General features: G+C 46.2%; 1 protein-coding gene across 1 annotated transcript in view; it reads left to right on the top strand.

Moving 5' to 3' along the window:
* The first annotated feature begins 836 nt into the window (after window positions 1-836).
* The window catches only part of LOC127585502 (synembryn-A-like), a 38,982-nt gene continuing 21,191 nt past the window's right edge, over window positions 837-18,627 (top strand). The window contains 3 exon segments of the mRNA XM_052043004.1: window positions 837-1,052; window positions 6,169-6,216; window positions 16,378-17,085. Of these exon segments, the coding sequence (XP_051898964.1) occupies window positions 969-1,052; window positions 6,169-6,216; window positions 16,378-17,085 (840 nt within the window). The 5' untranslated portion in view covers window positions 837-968.

Here is an 18,627-nt window from a genome sequence, read left to right as displayed (position 1 = left end):
TGTCTGTGAGGGTCTGTGAGGGTCTGTGTATGTGTGTTTACATATATGCATGGGTCCAACTGTGCATGTGCATTTGCACATACAGTATGTTGTTTACATGCATGTATCAGTCCAACTGTGCATGTGTGTTTGCACATGTGTTGTTTACATGCATGTATCAGTCCAACTGTACATGTGTGCTTGCACATGTGTATCTAAACATATATACACATGTATAGAGATTAATAATCTAGAGAATTGAATTCAAATCCTACATGGTAGCTGTGGAATTTGTTCAGTTTAAAAATAACCTAGAATTTAAAAGAAATAAACAGGTATTAGTGACCTTGAACTTAGTGGATTGTCATAAAAACCCACCCAGGAAACCCGCCGATCTCAAGCAGCCTGGCTTATTTGCAACAACATGCTGATTTAGCTGCGGTCCAAGATGTCCCAGTGAGCCAGTCAGCAGCTTCAGAACCATTACATCAACACACAGCAGCTCAAGGAGGCTCACTACCATCTTCTTAGGGGCAGTCAGGGATGGATAATAAATTCTGGCCTTGCCAGTGAAGTCTACATCCGGAAAAATGTTGTGTTCATGTGCATGGACAAGAAATGTTAAACTGCAATTATATATAAGACAATAAATCTGAAAATCCTACTTATCTAAAAGACAAGCTTCCACACCAGGCACAGAATGCAGCTCTTTTTTGGAAAAAAAATCCTAGATAATTTTCCACAGCATGGGCATTGAAGGGGTTAAGTAATGCAGTGTCACACAGCAGATGTGTGTGTGTATGTGTGTGAGAGAGAGAGAGAGAAAGAGGCTGTTGTCATGGATGAGATGGTTTCCCTCCTCCCATTGCTCTGATGTCAGAGTAAAGTCACAGTGAGGTGGGGGGTGGATTTTGCAAGAGAAGGATTGAGCAGTCTGACAGTAGGGCACAAGCTCTCGTGTCTGGGCTACAGCCCTGGGGGAGACAACCATGGAACTCGAAGCATTAGTGGACATCCTACAAAGTGGAGAGCAGGACACGGTACAGAACGCCCTGTTAGACTTCAACAAAGAGGTGAGGCACCCGACTCAGAGACGGAGAAAGAATTACATTTGAAAACTGTTTCCTGTCGCTTTAATTCTTTGCTTTGCTTCGCTCATCCCTGTCGAGCTGCACCCAGGTTAGAAGCAGAACGTTAGGTTGAACCAGACTGATTTTCACCCCCCCACCACCCCGGCAATTTTGCAGAGGCAAGCACACAGGCACAGAATAAAACCCACACACAGCGGATGTTTGCAGCAGACGGGACACAATACAACAGCCATCCTGTTTTCAAATGTCAATGAATCATCAAATTGTGATGTAATGTTCCTGAGGAGGGTGACTGCTGAGAGAGATGCAATGCATCTGGCTATTTTTGGACCACTGGTGTTAATGTGGCATAAAATTCAGATAATAGTGGAAGATTCAACTTCCTCCTTTTTCTGTGAAAACCTGTGGTATTTTATAAAATGTCGGTTTTAATCTCTTACAAGCACACCACCACCAAAATATTCATCAGTGACTGCACACTGCATTTTAATATTGTAAAGTCTGATGCTAGCCCAGGGTACTAATTATGACAGATATGACGGAGTCAGAAGATTTTGGGTTTGTCCACTTCCAGAGACTTGATAATCAAAACCTGATGCTCCAGTGCAGTGCTGCGAGGGTGCTGCACTGTGTTTTGGATGAGAGCGGCACAGTAGCGCAGCTAGTAGGGCTGTTGCCTCACAAGTGACCCAGGTTCAATCCTGACCTCTGGCTCTGCCTGTGTAGCATTTGCATGTTCTCCCTGTGACTGTGTGGGTTTCCCCCCATATCCCAAAGACATGTGGGTTGGTGGGATAATTGGCCGCTGTAAATTGCCCTTTGTGTGTTGGCGAGTGGTAGAATCTGAGGGGCGTTAATGGGAATGTGGAGAGAATAAATTTGGGTTAGCGTAGGATTAGTATAAATGGGTACTTGATGGTCAGTGCGGACTTGGTGAGATGAAGGGCCAGACTCTAGTTAAAGGGCAGAATCAGGATTGCAGAAGAAAGGCATGCATTTCTGTAGCACTTTTCACACCACTCTCTGAATGTCCCACAGTACTGTACTCTGCAGCCAATGAAGTATTATTTTAGTACATAGAACGTTACAGCACAGTACAGGCCCTTCAGCCCACAATGTTGTGCCGACATTTTATCCTGCTCTAATATCTATCTCACCCTTCCCTCTCACATAACCCAGAGTTTTGAAGTTCCCTGCTATAAATGCAGGGCTCAATTTCTGCACACCAGGATCCCACAAGTAGCAAGTGAAAATGACCAGATGATCTAAGTTGAAATAAAAGATTATAATGCACTATTTTCAAAAAGAACATGTTCTCTGGCCAATATTTACCCTTCAGTCAACATTATAGCAAGAGATCAAAACAAAGAGTTTTGTAAATACTCAGCAAGTCAGGCAGGATCTGTAGGAAGCAAAACGGGTTCAATGTTTCAGGTCGAATCTTAACTCTGTTTCTCTCTCCACAGATGCTGCCTGACCTGCTGAATGTTTTCAGCATTTTCTGTTTTTATTTCAGATTTCCAGCTTCTGCAGCTTTTTTTCATTTTCTGTTACAAAAAGAGATCACCTGGTCATTTTCACATTGTTACTCGTGGGAGCTTGCTGTGCACAGATTGGTTCCCACAGTGAACACAGTTCAAAACAAAATATACTTCAGTCTCCAGAGTACAGTACTGTGGGACATTGAGAAAGTGATGTGAAATGCATGTCTTTCTTCTGCAATCCTTAAAAGCTTGCTACAAACAGGTGTGTGTTCAGTTGTTTTAAATAATGAAGGAACCTTGCTCATTTCATTAGCCCAGGATGTGTTCACTGAGAGCATTAGGCTTGCTTTTATTGCTGGGAATTGTAATCTATTTATTATTAAGTGGGAGGTGCAAGTGTACCCAGTGGGTTATTGAATGTGATGTCTACCCACAAGATCTACCACCATGAAGTAGTTGATCTAGACAACACAGAAAGCGGCTCTTTGGCCCACTATGTCTATTCTGACCATCTGTACTGATCCAATACCAGTACTTAATCCGTAGCCTTCTGTCACCACATAGCAGCCTACGCAGTGCTAGCCAAAGGATTTGGAGCCTGAACGCACACAGCTCACCGCCCCCCAAATCCCCACACCCCGGTCTAGACAGGGTCGCAAGGCCATTGTTGAAGCTTGTGTCTGGTAAGTGACTCACAAGCTGGTGCCTGTGAATCTGTATAGATTAGGTGCAGTGGGATGTGGGGGTGTAATTCGTCTGTGCCCAACAGCAATACACACGTGTATCGACGGCTGGTCCTGTTCACTTACTGAGTACATTATTCCAATAATGTTTGAGGATGAATATAACCATTAGACAATGTCCTCACTATATAGGTTTGGGTTACGCAAAGGGTTAGGGTTAATACTTGTGTTTACTCATCCATGGGAACGTAGTCAACTCTGGCACTGACACCATTTATAGATTCATAGCACAGAAACAGGCCTTTCAGCCCAACTTGTTCATCTCAACCAAGGTGCCTTCCTGAGCTAGTCCCATCTGCCTGCATTTGGTCCATATCCCTCTACCCTATCTATGAAGCTGCCTAAATGTCTTAAACGTTGTAATTGTACCTGCCTCCACCATTTCCTGTGGCAGCTCGTTTCATCCTCTGTGTGAAAAACTTGTCTCTCGGGCCCCCTTTACATCCTTCCCCTCTCACCTTAAACCTGTGCCCTCTAGTTTTAGACTCCCCTACCCTGGGGAAAAGACAGTGACCATCCACCTTATCTGTGCCCCTCATAATTTTATAAACCTCTATAACGTCACTCCTTAGCACCCTTCGCTCCAAAGAAAACAGTCCCAACCTATCCAGTCATAACTCAAGCTCTTAGTCTTAACAACATCCTTGTGAATCTTTTCTGCATCCTTTCCATGTCAATGATATCCTCACTAATTCATGGCATGTCTATGGTACCACATCTGCGCACAATACTCCAGGGGCAGTCTCACCAGTGTCTAGTATGGTTGTAACATGACATCTTGTACTTAATGCTCCGTCCGACCAAGGCAAGCAGGCCATATGCCTTCTTCACCACCTTGTCTACCTGTGTCAACAGATGGAGCACGCAAAGACAGAAAGCCAGCCACTTAGTTAAATATCAAGGGAAGCTTTTAATGGAAATGACCTTGGGAGCTGTTAAGTCAATTAAGTACTCCTAGACCTGGGGAAACAGACCGCTAAATTCCTGATAGAGTGAGTATATGGTAATTGTTGTTTCAGTAGGAGTTATAGTGGGGAATTTACTAGTTGTTACAGCAGGAAGGGGAAGGGTGTTACAAGGAGATGTGTGTATGGGGGTGTTGGACTGAGGGTATTTAAGTGGGAGGTGTTTAAGTAATTGTGTGGGAGGTATAGTAGGAATGTTACAGGGAGTGCTTAAGTGGGGTCTTACATTGGGAATATTGAAGTGGAGAGTATTTAAGTGGAGGTGTTATATTTGGAATTGTTCCAGGCTGTGTTTAAGTTGGGGTATGACACTGGGGTATACTTCATTGGAGGGCACAGTGGGTGTGTAACAGTTGGGGACAGTGGCTGTGGTATTTAGGCACCCAAACTTCCGTTACATTTGCTTTTATGTTCCAGTATTGCAAAGACTGCATTACTGATTTGCTGCACGGTTCCATTTGTTGCACTGCTCAGCATTGTTGGATGAATGTTGCAGGCTGCATAGGAGAAGATGCACAGCTCCTGGTGAAGCTCCAGTGCAGACTTTTGCAGCTGCGTTTTCCTTATACTGAGGAACATAGAGCAGCAGTGAAAATGCAACAGCTCAGCAATGGTCCCTCCTAACGTCTGATTCTCATCTTCATCAAATCCTGCTATTACTTCTGGCAATAAATGCCGATGTTTCATGGTTGTTTCCAACAAGCGGACAGTGAAAGTTGGGGGTCTCACAGTGCTAGAGATGGGTGCACACAATTCCACAATGCTCTCCTCCTAAAGATAGTGATGTATTAATCATTGACTCACATTTCTCTGGTAACCTTTGTAACCTCAGCCACATAAGCGGCCTTTCCAACCCAAAGAACTACTTTTTGTGCAGGAAACTTGGCGGACAGCTTGCACCCAGCAAGATCCCAGAAACAGAAAGAGGTCACAACCAAATAATCTGAATTTTAATGTTAAACATACACTCAATTGTCAAATACCTCAAGATTACCAAACAAAACTTGACACTGAGCCACATTAGGAGCAAAAGTTTGCTTAAAAGAGGGAACAGGCAAAGAGTCTTATGGAAGGAATGCCAGAACTCAGGGCTGAAGCAGCTGAAGGCACGGCCAGCAATGAAAGAGCAATTTAATTCAGGGATAGTTAACAGGTCAGAATTAGTTGAGCAGAGAGATCTCAAGAAGTTATAGGACTAGAGGAAGTTGCAGAGAAAGGGATGGGGTGTAGGAGCTAGAGGAGGCTGTAGAGATAGGGAGGGGTGTAGAGGCTGGAGGAGGTTAGATAGGGATGACTTGTGGGTGCTGGAGGTGGTTACACAGTGAGTGGTGAGGAGGCCGGAGGAGGTTACAGAGGCAGGGACAGGGAGGGGTGTAGGAGATGGAGGAGGCTACAGATACAGGGAGGGGTGTAGGAAGATGGAGGATATTACAGGGATAGGGAGGGGTGTAGAAAATGGGTTACAGAGATTGAGCAGGTTTGTAAGGGCCAGAGAAGGTTGCAGAGATAGGGACGGGTGCAGGGGCTGGAGGAGGTAACAGGGACAGAGAGGTTTGTAGGTGCAGGAGGAGGCTGCAGACATAGAGAGGGATGCAGGGGCTGGAGGAGGTTACAGAGAAAGGGAGGTTCAAGGCCATGGAGAGGTTCAGAAACAAGGATGGGAGTGTCAAAATTTGAGACATGGATGGAATATGTCTATCTTCCCCGAGTCTTGTAAGTATATGGTATTAGGGAAATATGCTGTTTCCTCTGCTCCCAAAATGGAGAGTGTAAAAAGAAAAAACACAAATGTCAAATTTAATCAATTAGTTTTTAAACATTTTCATTTGACAACTAAAGCTTTGCCAAGTTCCTGGGATCTTACCCCCTGAAGCAAATAACATTGTTTCTCTGTTTTATCCCACAGTATGCTCAATGCTTCTTCTTCAATGCAGAGGCACGGGAGAGACGGAAGGTGAGTGAGGTCACTGGATAACACAGTATCGTTGTAAAATCAGTAACGTGACTCAGGCAGGTTTTGGGTCTGATCCAGCAGTGGGGTCCTCCAACAGTGTGGCACTCCCTCAATGCTGCTCTAGAGTGTCAGTCTGATGTTATGTTGCTGAGAACCTCATTATGTGTAAAGCAGAGGAACTGGCCACTCAACCCACCAGCTCATTCTAGTGTCTATGTTCCACACGGACCTCCTCTCACTCCTCTATACCATCACCCTTATATGTTTATCCAGCTCCCTCTCAAATCCATCCCTGCTGCTCACCTCAGCCACTCCCAAGGTTCACATTCTCCCCACTCTCTGGCTTCTGCCTAATTGCCTGATAGACACCGGCTTCATGTTAGGGCAGACCTTAAAGATCTAGAGCTGGTCTTCAAATGGGCATAAACATGACAGCAGCAACACGACGATCCTTAATAATTTCGTACAGATAAATTGGGCATGGAGAGAGAGAAGCACAAGACTTAGAAGACTTCAAGAAGAGATCATACAAAGCAGAAGTAACGAACGATCTGCTGGAGGAATTCAGCAGGTCGACAGTATCTGTAGGGGGGAAAGGAATTGGCGACGTTACTTGCTTCAGCAAAAAAGATCCCAGGAACTAGGCAAAGCTTTATTTGTCAAATTAAAATGTTTAAGAACTAATTGATTAAATTAGGCAATTCTTTTTTTTTTACTTTTCACACTCTCTATTTTAAGATTAGAAGAAACAGAATATTTCGCTTATGTTATATACCTGCAAGGCTTAGGAAAGATAGACATATTGCTTCCATGTCTCAAATTTTGACATTCCCATCCTTGTTTCTGAACCCTCCATGGCCTCAAACCTCCCTATCTCTCTAACCCCATCTAGTCCCCGGACTCCTCCCTATCTCTGAAACCTCTCACAGCACATACAAATCCTCCCTCTCTCTGTAACCCCACAAATGCTGCTCAACCTTTTGAGTTCCTCTAGCAGATTGTTTGTTGCTCCAGATTCCGGCATCTGCAGTCTCGTGTGTCTCCCTTATACAAGGGCTGTACTCCCTGAAGTTTAAAAGGATGAGTGGTGATTTGGTTCACGGTATTAAGTTTCATGGTATTAAGGGGAACCAAAAATGTAGATGGAGAGAATCTATTTTGACTGCTGGGGAGTCTAGGAATTGGGGGCAGAATCTAAAATTTGCACTGGGCCTCTCTGTAGTTAAGAAACACACTCCTACACACAGATGGGAAGAATTTGGAACTCTCTTCCAGAAATAGAAATCGATGCCAGGTCAGTTGTTAATTTTAAATCTGTAATTTTTCTTAACCAAAGGTGTTAAGAGGTAGAAGTAAAAACAGAAAATGTTGGAAACACTTAGCAGAAAGAGAAGCAGTTCAACATTTTAGGTCAAAGATGGAGAAGGGTTTTCAACCTGAAACGTTGACCCTATTTTTCCCTCTCCACAGATGCTACCCGACCTGTTGAATGTTTCCAGCATTTTCTGTTTTAATTTCAAATTCCTAGGAGTTTTTATTTTGATTTTCATTTTGTGTTGGGGGGGGGGGGGTTGTGTTGATGGAGGAAGGTGACAGGTCAGCCATGTTCTTATTGAAAACAATGCAGCAGGAGGGGCTAATGTTCCTCACACTCCTATATTCATAGAGTTGTACGGCACATAAACTGGCCCTTCAGCCCAACTTGTCCGTACTACCTGTGATGTCTGCCTACACTAATCCCATTTGCCCACATTAGGCCCACATCCCTCTACTTTCCTATTCAAGTACCTGTCCAACCTATCATAACTGTACCCGCCTCTACCACTTCCACTGGCAGCTCGTTCCATACGACCACCACCCTCTGTGTGATAAACTTGCCCTCCAGATATCCTTTAAATTTCTCCCTTCTCACCTTAAACCTGTGCCCTCTGGTTTAGACCCCCAAACTCTAGGGAAAAGACACTGTTTGTGCCCCTCACCGTTTTATAAACCTCTTTAAGGTCATCCCACAGCCTCCTGGTTACAAGGAAAATAAACCCAGCCTACCCAATCACAAGGAGAGATTACTTATAAACCTTCCCTTCCTGGCAAGAACCTGGTGAATCTCTTCTGCACTCTTTCTACTGCAGCTCTACAAAACTCTGGTTAGACCACACTTAGAGTACTGTGTCCAGTTCTGGTTGCCTCATTATAGGAAGGATGTGGAAGTGTTGGAAAGGGTGCAGAGGGGATTTACCAGGATGCTGCCTGGTTTGGAGAGTATGCATTATGAGGAGAGACTAAGGGAGCTAGGACTTTACTCTTTGGAGAGAAGGAGGATGAGAGGAGACATGATAGAGGTGTACAAAATATTAAGAGGAATAGATAGAGTAGACAGCCAGCGTCTCTTTCCCAGAGCACCAATGCTCAATACAAGAGGGCATGGCTTTAAAGTAATGGGTGGGAAGTTCAAGGGAGATATCAGGGCAAGGTTTTTTACCCAGAGAGTGGTTGGTACATGGAATGCGCTGCCTGGGGTAGTGGTGGAGGCGGGTACATTGGTCAAGTTCAAGAGATTGTTAGATAAGCATATGGAGGAATATGTGGGGGGGATGGGGTTAGATAGTCTTAGGAGAGGTTGTAAAGGTCGGCACAACATTATGGGCTGAAGGGCCTGTTTTGTGTTGTACTGTTCTATGATTCTAATGCTACCACATCCTTCCTGCAGAACGGAGATCAGAACTGTGCACAATACTCCAAGAGCGGTCTGACCAATGTTTTGCACATCCCAATTCTTACACTCTTTTGAAAGCAAGCATGCCAAATGTCTTCTTCACTAACCTATCCACCTGTGTTGCCACTTTCAGGGAGCCATGAACTTGCACCCCAAGCTCCCTGTCTACATCAACACTCCTGAGTTCCCTGCCACTTACTGTGTATGTCCTGTTAGTATATGACCTCCCAAAATGCACTCCCTCACACTTGTCTGGATTAAATTCCATCCTGCCACCACCACCCAACTCTCCAACTGATCTATATCCTTTCACAACCTTCTTCACTATCCACTACTCCACCAGTTTTTGTATCATCAGCAAACTTATTAATCAGTCCACTTACATTCTCATCTAAGTTATTTATATATTATGTCACACATATCAATGGTACCAGCACCGATCCCTGCGGTACAATGGCACCAATCTCTAAATATTCCTGTTTATTTTGAGTCAGGCTTTGAAATTCCATTACAGGTCCTCCCCGGGTTATGAACACCTGAGTGTTTGGGACATGGGCGGGATGGATTCTGCAGATTCTGTTTCTGCCGGGTGCCTTGTCTCCCCACCCTCCCTCCTGAGCTGCAACAGTCGGGGACTGGGTTGAGCTGAGCAGAGCTGGGTGCATTGAACAGACTCACTCACCGAGTCAGTGAGGCCGGCTGGCAGCCGCTCTCTTCCCACGCCTGCTCACTCTCCCATCACCGCTGTTTCTGGGATCCTCTCTCACACACTATCCCTGTTCATTTCCAACTTATGAACAGTTCAGGTTGCAAACAGGAGCAGAACCCTGTCGTAACCCAGGGTCTGCCTGTATTTTCATTGCAAGAGAACTGAGTCTGCTCATCCCTGAACAGTGACTGCAGCCAAAGGTCAGTTGTTGATTAAAGATTGATGCCTGAGCCTAGATCCCTGCCTTTGGATTTATTTGAGTCTTTCTGAGGACAGTGCCCTGGTACAGCAGCTAGTGCTGCAGCCTCACAGCTCCAGAATCCTGGGTTCAATCCTGACCTCAGGTGCTGCCCGTGTGGAGTTTGCACATTCTCCCAATAACCACATGGATTCCTAGCGGCTGCTCCAGCTTCCTTCCACATCCCAAAGACGTGCTGGCAGGTTATTGGGCTTCTGTAAATCACCCCAGGTGTAGGTAACTGATGGAACTCTCCGGGAGCAGTTGATGGGCAGGTGAAGAGACTAGTTTGTAGGAGTGCAGGAAAATAAGAGGGAGAATTGGACTGATGGGATTGCTCTGCATAGACCTGATGGGCTGAAAGGCCTTCTTCTGTGTCATAATAGATAATACAGTCCAGTATGTCTCCCACAATTTACAATTGATCTCCAGTACATATATACAAGCAAAAACCAGGAGAAAATGCATCAAAATAACTTTGTTTCCAGAAATTTAATTGTTTGAATACTAGCTCATGATGTATTGGAAATAGAAAAGCTATTTGACTGACAACCTAGGATTGTCCAATTCGGTGGCCAGTCCAGGCTGTGTCAAATGGATGGGCATGTCAGGCAACCAATGAGAGGACAGCAGGAGTTGTGACAGGGGCAGGAGGTCATCTGATAAAACCTCCAGAATATTGTTTAAACTGAATTTGCACACTAATGCAATGGGAGATTATTCGACATAAACTGCACTCTCAAATCGAACATCCTTTACTTATTTGTCAGGATGTTGTGATCATTGGTTGGGAAGTTGACAGAAGAAATGTAAGCAAGGTGATAGACAATGAGTTTCAACCAAGTATCTAAATGGAATAGAGTATAACAGAGAAATCTTGCTAACTATACAGGGCTTTGGTGAGACCACAATTGGAGTCCCCATGTAGTCTTTGTCCCCTTATTTCATGAATGATACATTTGCATTGGAGGCATTTCCTTGAATGAAAGAGTTGCCTCATGAGGAAGGTTTGAGCAATATGATGAGGTTTTGAAGAATGAGAGGAGATCTTGTTGAAACAAGTAAGACACTGAGGGGTTTTGACAGAGGTGGATGCTGAGAGAACGTTTCCCTTTGTGGGGGAGTCTAGTGTTAGGAAGCTCGGAGTAAGGGGGTCATCCATTTAAGAAATTTCTCCTCTCAGAGGGTCATGAATCTGTGGTGTTCTCTGCTCCAGGTAGATGTGGATGCAGAATAATTGAATATTCAACATCAAGACAGATTTTTGGTCTACAGTGGAGTCAAGGATTGTGGGGACCAGGCAGGAAAGTGAAGCTGAGGCCAAGATCAGAGTAGCCGTGATCTTACCGAATAGCAGAGCAAGCTTGAGTGGCTTATTCACATAATGATGGGGCATTGGTAACCCAGCATCCATGTTCTCGAGAACCATCCAACAACCTGCAGGCAGGGAGACTAAAATCATGCAATGGAGGCTACACAATGTCCTTTGACTTTTTTTTGTTTCCTTCCTTTATTAACTCACCAGATTGAAAGACTGGAAGAGGTAAATACATTGCTTGGCTTCTTATCCATCACTGCTTGAGACTAGGTAATCTGCAAAGTGTAGTTCCCTTCTTCAACATAGTGACTAGTTCCCTGCCAGCGACCTAGATCAGTCTAAGCCTGTTGCTTGTCAATTGGCCTGTCATTGGTAGTCAATCGATTTGCATTTTCTTTCTTACCTGGGTACATCATAACATCACTGGCACTTCTCCTGGTTTGGGACACAGTTAAGTTGCATAATAATTTTCACAAATTCTAGTCATCCCAAAGTGCATTCCGGCATATGAAGCACTTTGGAAGTGTAGCCATTGTGGTAGGAACTCCTGCAGCCAATTTGCATTTGTGAAGAGTGTTGAGTTAATGTCAAGATAAATTTTGGGCTAAACTCTCCTGCTCATCTTCAAAACTATGCCATGAGATATTTAATGCTCATTTGAGAGCTCAGGCTTGGCTTCTGTTTAACTCCTCATCAGAACAATGCCAGCTCTGTTGATGTACTTGGGGATGTCAGCCTGGAATTTTGGGTTCACATCTCCGGAGTAGATGTGAGAAGGAGCAGGAGGTCTGCATTCATCCAGAATGGAGCTGAGCTAGTTTTTGGCTTCAACTCCACTTCTTCACCTTGTCCCCAAAATCTTGCAGTTTTCCTGTGATGGGACTTGAACTCTCAATGTTTGGAGTCAGGGCTGTTACCCAGTGAGCCAAAGCAGGTAAGAAGCGGATGATGAAATGTGACTAATCCAATTCTAAATTCAACATATTTTCTATGTTACACTTCAAAACTCCTTCAGTGTTTGGGACTCTCCGAAAGTGATGTGAAAGGAGTTCCTCAATTTGATCGAGGTATGGAATGAAGTAAAGATTTTTGAGAACTAGGATTTAGATCCAATGACCATCAAGTAAACAGCAACATAGGTCCAAGTCGGGACGGTGTGGAGGGGAACCTGCAGGTGGTGGTGATCCTCGGTACCCGTTGCCCTTGTCCTTCTTGATGGCTACAGGTTTGTGTGACACTGTTGGGCAAATAACATTACACATTGTTTCACTATGATAAAAGGAGGATGCTACAAAGAATACTGATCGCCATCTAATGACCACTGCCCTTCAGGCCCATATCTGTAGCTCTAACTCTTCGTGTCACTGATCCTGTTAAACTCCCACAGGATGAGGCCTTTGTAAGGGATTAAGCTCATTGAAGTCAGACTGACATACTTAAGATGAGCCGATGTTTCTCTCCAGTTCTCAGTGTCGACACAGTTTTTTGGCCCTTTGTTCCTGACTGTGTTCAGCTGATGTCAACAGAGGGATCATCACAATGGAGTCTTGGTCCCTGCCAGTCAAGAGGGGATGAAAGGCAGACCACAGTAGAGGGAACCTGAATTTCTAATGCAGCTCAGGATGTCTCTGGGTGCCTTGAAGTGCTTTCTGAAGTCTGGTCTTGCTGTAATATAGAAAAGAGTACAGTTTAATTGGTGCACCACAAGCTCCCAGACACAGCAATGTTGGTTGAGGGATAAACTTTGGACAGAACTGAGAAAAAGTGCCCCAGTTTTCTCTAAAACTGTGACTGTGGGATCTCCTGTGTCCAACTGAGAGAGCCGCAAGTACCTCGATTTAGAGACTTATCAGAAAGGCAGTACTTGCTCCGTACTGCACTGGGAAGGGGGGAGCATTAGCCTGGGGTAAAGGCAAAGGGTTAGAGCAGCAATCTCCAAAACAATTCAATTGCACCTCCCACAAACACCAAGTCACCGCCCAGCCATCATTCTTTTGTTTAAGTACAATAAACAAAGCATCGAGAAGGAAAGCCAGGCAGTACTCGCCACGTCAACCTTGATTTATGCACCTCTAAACAGAGAGCATCAGGCTAGGAAGACTTGCATTTGCATTGCACTTTACAAATCCCCTTCAGGAGCCCTTTACAGCTGAGGAAGTACTTCTGATATCTTGTTGCTATTGCAAAGATGGGCGGGACCAGATTATGTTCCCAGACTGCAGGCTGCGGTTGAGCAAGGTCACAAGGCATCAGTTGCTTGTGGCCATATGAAAGCCCTGCCTGTTGTAGTCAGGGACCTGTGTCAGAACTCTAAGCTTAGGTCCCACGGGGTAGTGGGAGCAATAGTCTGATTTTCCCAGTTCGCTGAATTCACAGTGCTTTTTGTTTTATTTATTCAACTTTGGGGATCTGGGCCTCACTGGGCAGGGCAAACGTTTATTGCCCTTCTCTAAATACCCTCGAACTGAGAGGTTTTACCAGACTTCAAGGATGAATCCGGCTTCATTTATAGCTCAGACAAGAGAAAGGATGGTAGATTTCCTTCCTTGAAGAGTATTAGTGAATTCGATGAGTTTTTTATATCAATCCAGTAGGCCTGTGCTCTTCATTACATAGAACACAGAACAGTACAGCACAGGGTCAAGCCCTTTGGCCCACTATGTCTATGCCGAACATGATGCCAAATTAAACTAATTCCTACTGCCTGCAGATGATCCATATCCCTCCATGCCCTGCATATTCATGTGCCTGTCTAAAAGCTTCTTAAACACTCTATAGTGTCTGCTTCCACTGCCACCCCTGGCAGCCCGTTCCAGGCACCTACCACTCTCTGCAAAAAAGATTTCCCCCTCTCACCATAAAGCTATTCCCTCTGGTATTTGACATTTCCACATTGGGAAAAAGACTGACTGTCTAGGCTGCCTATGCTTCTCATCATTTTATAAAATTCTATCAGGTCTCCCCTCAATAATGGGTTTAGGTTTTGTTTTTTGTTGTGTTCTGTGAGCTGAACATAAATCCCGCAGCTGCAGTGTGGGATTTGAACTCAGGTCCACTGGATTGCTGAGTGTGGTAACTTAACCACTGCAACATCACTGTGGTTAAGGTTAAATTGTTATTTCATTCCTTGTTGCTTTTCAACTCTGCTCCCCATACATGGGAGAGTGTAATCTCTTTGTTCTGCACTGTCTTCACCCAAGCTCCATCCTCTCTGTTTTCCATCTGTTCTGTCTGCTTCCATTCCATTACTGTGGGTAGTTCAGGATCACCAAGCATCAGGAGTACTATGCCAGCTCGGATTATGATTCTGATTCCGACCAATCCCAGGATCCGGAAGTGAAGCTGAGAGAGGTAAGAGCCAGCTCCTGGCAACCCCAAGCTTCCAGAGGGCTTTTTACTTTTGTTCAGGTGGCTCATTCCCTGTTGGAAGTTACTCCAGTCCCGTACACAAAACAAACTGCCAGAAGAACTCAGCGGACCTGGCAGCATCTGTGGAGGCAGAGGGATGGTGCTTGATGCAGGGTCTCACCCCAAGATGTCAACCATCCCACTGCCTCCACTGATGCTGTCAGACCCACTGAGTTCCTCCAGCAGTTTGTTTTTTGCTCCAGGTTCCAGCATCTGCGGTCTCTCGCGTCTCCACTCCAGTCCTACGATCCGCTTGGAGTCTGTACCTCCGTGGCATGGCCACTCAGTGAGCATGCTTCAACAGATCTGGAGCCATAATAGGAGAGTGGAGTTTGGGTGCCAATAAGCCGGGATCTCACTGGATCCCAGAACACGCTCAAGGGGTTGAATGGCCTCTTACAACTTGAGTATTGCTGATTAGTACTCTCCAATGTGCAGGAGTAGGTGCAGTACAGGTGCTTTGTGACCCAGGCAAAGGATCAATGGGGGGAGGTAGCATTGCAATGCACCCTCCTCACCCTACCATACAGTATTCAAGTTTTGTTGCTACATAATGGAGCCCATGCAGTGTTTGACAGTAACTGCATTGTGATTGTGTGCGTGTGCATGTTTGTACAAGCCTATGTTGTGTGTGCATATATGTTTGGGTGTAGGAAATGTTGGTATGTGTGCATATATGTGAATATATATGTGCATGTATGTAGATCTGGGCATATGTATATGTGGTGTATATGTATGCATCTGGAGTGTGTCTGTATGTAGGGTATATTTGTGTGTGTGTGTGTGTGTGTGTGTGTGTGTGTGTGTGTATGAACTGTGGATGCTCTTTTTTTTAATGGAAATGAAGTATATTTGTTTAAAATGGCTGAATGGCCTCCAACTGTTGGACTATAACCATTGCCAACTTCGGTCCGTATCCTTCTATGCCTTCTGGGGGCACTACAGATGCTGGAATCCGGAACCACAATCTATCAGAGGAACTCAGCGGGTCGAGCTGCATCTGTGGTGGTGGGGAAGGAATTTCATTGACAATTCCTTCCCCCCCCCACCCCCACCCCACCAGATGCTGCTCGACCCACTGAGTTCCTCCAGGATTTTGTGTGTTGTTCCCGGATTTCAGCATCTGCAGTCTCTAATGCCTCCACAGGCAGAGATGAATACAGACCCAATGGGATCAGCGTAGATGGGCAAACGGGCCGGCATGGACTAGGTGGGCTGAAGGGCCTATTTCTACAGGGACACAAGAGGAAAGTCAAAGTCAATGTTGAGTTTATTGTCATACGCACAAGTATGTGTGTGCAGAGGTGCAATGAAAGCAGCAGTGTCACAGGCACGGTAGTGTAGCAGTTAGTGTAACGCTATTACAGCGCCAGCGACCTGGGTTCAATTCCAGACGCTGTCTGTGAAGAGTTTGTACGTTCTCCCCGTGTCTGCATGGGTTTCCTCTGGCTTCCTCCCATATTCCAAAGACGTACAGGTTAGGAAGTTGTGGACATGCTATGTTGGCACCGGAAGCGTGGCGACACTTGCGGGCTGCCCCCAGAACACTCTATGCAAAAAGATGCATTTCACTGTGTGTTTCGATGTACATGTGACTAATAAAGATATCTTATCTTATCCTCCCCCTTTATTATAAGATAATAAAGATCTTACATAGCATCAGATAAGCAGCATTCACAGGAAAAACATACACAATATTTTACAAGAAAGAACACAATTAGAATTAAAAATGAAGAAGCTCCAGCACTTTCTGACCTTCTCTCCTTGCCTTGCAGAGGATCGGCGAGCTGATGGTCAAGTTCCTGGAGCGGGACCTGCAGCCGTCCTGCCGCCTGGCCACCCTGGAGGCCGTGCGCATCCTGTCCCGGGACAAGCACGCCCTGGCACCCTTTGCCAGCCGGGACACCATGGGCACCCTGGCACGGCTGGCAGGCATCGAGTGTGGTGAGGAGGAAGAGGCGGAGAGGAGGCCGCCAGACGCCGAGGTGGCCTGCGAGGCCCTCAAGTGCCTGTGCAACACGGTGTACAACAGCGCGGCGGCGCGGCAGGCGGCGGCCGAGCTACGGCTGCTCGGCGGCCTGGCGGGCCGCCTCAAGCATGGCGGCCAGCTGAGGCCGAGGCCGGGGCTGGGCGGAGGAGGAGGAAGAGGAGGGCGCGACGCCCGCTTCTACGAGCTGCGGCTGATGTTCCTCCTGACGGCGCTGAGCGTCGAGGCCCGCGTCCAGCTGGCCCGCGAACTGCGCGGCCTGGCCCTGCTCACTGACGCGCTGGAGGCCGCGCTGGGCCTCCGCTGGCTGGACGTGGAGATGGAGGAGGAGGAGGAAGGGGCAGGGGAGGAGGAAGAGGAGGAGGAGGTGGCGGCGGCGGCGGGGCCAGGGCCGGGTGGCAGGATCCTGAGGCGCCTGGAGACTGACCGAGCCATGGAGGTCCTGAAGATCCTCTTCAACGTTACCTTCAACACCAACAGGAGGCAGGTGGACGAGGCAAGGAGCCACAGCCTCACCTCAGGGACAGGACAGGGTGGGGAGGAGGGAACTTCAGTTCATTGTTGTCCTGGGCACTGGGTATAAGTGCCATAAAAATTGGCTTTAAATACAACACACTTCCATGTCCCAGAACCAACACCTCAAGGTTCAACAACACCTCCTTCCCCCAACTCCCATCAGCTTCTTGCCCCGAAACATTGACGGTTCTTCTTCCACCCCACCCCCCCAACACACACAAAGGTGCTGCCGGACCTAAAGACACCATGATGCTGGAAGAACTCAGCAAGCCAGGCAGCATCCGTGGAGAGAAGTGGGCGGTCAATGTTTCTGGTCAGGACCTTTCTTCAGGACTGAAGAGAGGAAAGCTACCAACACAATAGTCCCGCAACCTAGGACTGCCCGCTTCTATCTCCTCCCCAGAATCCACAAGAAGGACTGTCCCGGCAGACCTATTGTCTCTGCGTGCTCTTACCCCATGGAGCTCGTATCCTCCTACCTGGGCACTATCCTGTTCTCCCTGATCCAATCCCTTCTCACCCTCGTTCGTGACACATCACACACTCTCCAACTCTTCCATAATTTTACGTTCTCCAGCATGCACAACCTCATCTTCACCATGGCAGTCCAGTCCCTATGTACCTCCATTCCCCATCATGACGGCTCTCTCACTGCTGCTGGATCTGCTGAGTTCCTCCAGCAGACTGTCATGGAAAGACCCTAATTCTGATCTGAATGAGAGAACTGAGGGCATTGTGGCCAGGTTTGCAGATGATACGGAAGAGGGGTGGAGGGACGAGTCGTGTGGTGGAGGAAGGGAGTCTCCAGAAGGACTTGGGCGGGTTGGGAGAGTGGACAAAGAAGTGGCAGGTGGAATACAGCATAGGGAAGTGTGGGGTTATGCACTTTGGTAGGAAGAATATAAGAGTGGACTGTTTTCTAAATGGGGAGAGAATTCAGAAATTGGAGGTGCAAAGGGACTTGGAAGTCGTAGCTCAGGTTAGGGTTAACTTGCAGGTTGAGTCGGTAATAAAGAAAGCAAGTGCAATGTTGGCATTTATTTCGAGAGGACAAGAACATAAAAGCAAGATTGTACTGCTGTGGCTTTATAAGGCGGTCAGACCACAGTTGGAGAATTGTGAGCAATTTTGGGTCCCATATCTAAGGAAAGATGTGCTGGTCCTGGAGAGGGTCCAGAGGACGTTCCAAGTCAAAGTTGAGTTTATTGTCATGTGCACAAGTACTTGTGTGCACAGGTGCAATGAAAAACTTACTTCTAGCAGCATCACAGGCACATAGCATCAGATAAGCAGCATTCACAAGCAAAACATAAAATATACACAATTTTTACAAGAAAGAACACAATTAGAACAAAAAAAGTCCATTGTAGTTCAAAGTGTCATACTGTTGCTATACTGAGGTAGTGATTAGGGTTGTGCAGGTTGATTCAAGAACCGAATGGTTGAAGAGAAGTAGCTGTTGCTGAACCTGGTGGTGTGGGGCTTCAGGTTTCTGTACCTCCTGCCCAGTGGTAGCTGCGAG

This window comes from Pristis pectinata, chromosome 33, assembly GCF_009764475.1.
Source record: "Pristis pectinata isolate sPriPec2 chromosome 33, sPriPec2.1.pri, whole genome shotgun sequence".
Classification (NCBI taxonomy): domain Eukaryota; kingdom Metazoa; phylum Chordata; class Chondrichthyes; order Rhinopristiformes; family Pristidae; genus Pristis; species Pristis pectinata.
Note: the sequence above shows the minus strand (reverse complement) of the source record. Positions and strands in the feature narration are given on the sequence as shown.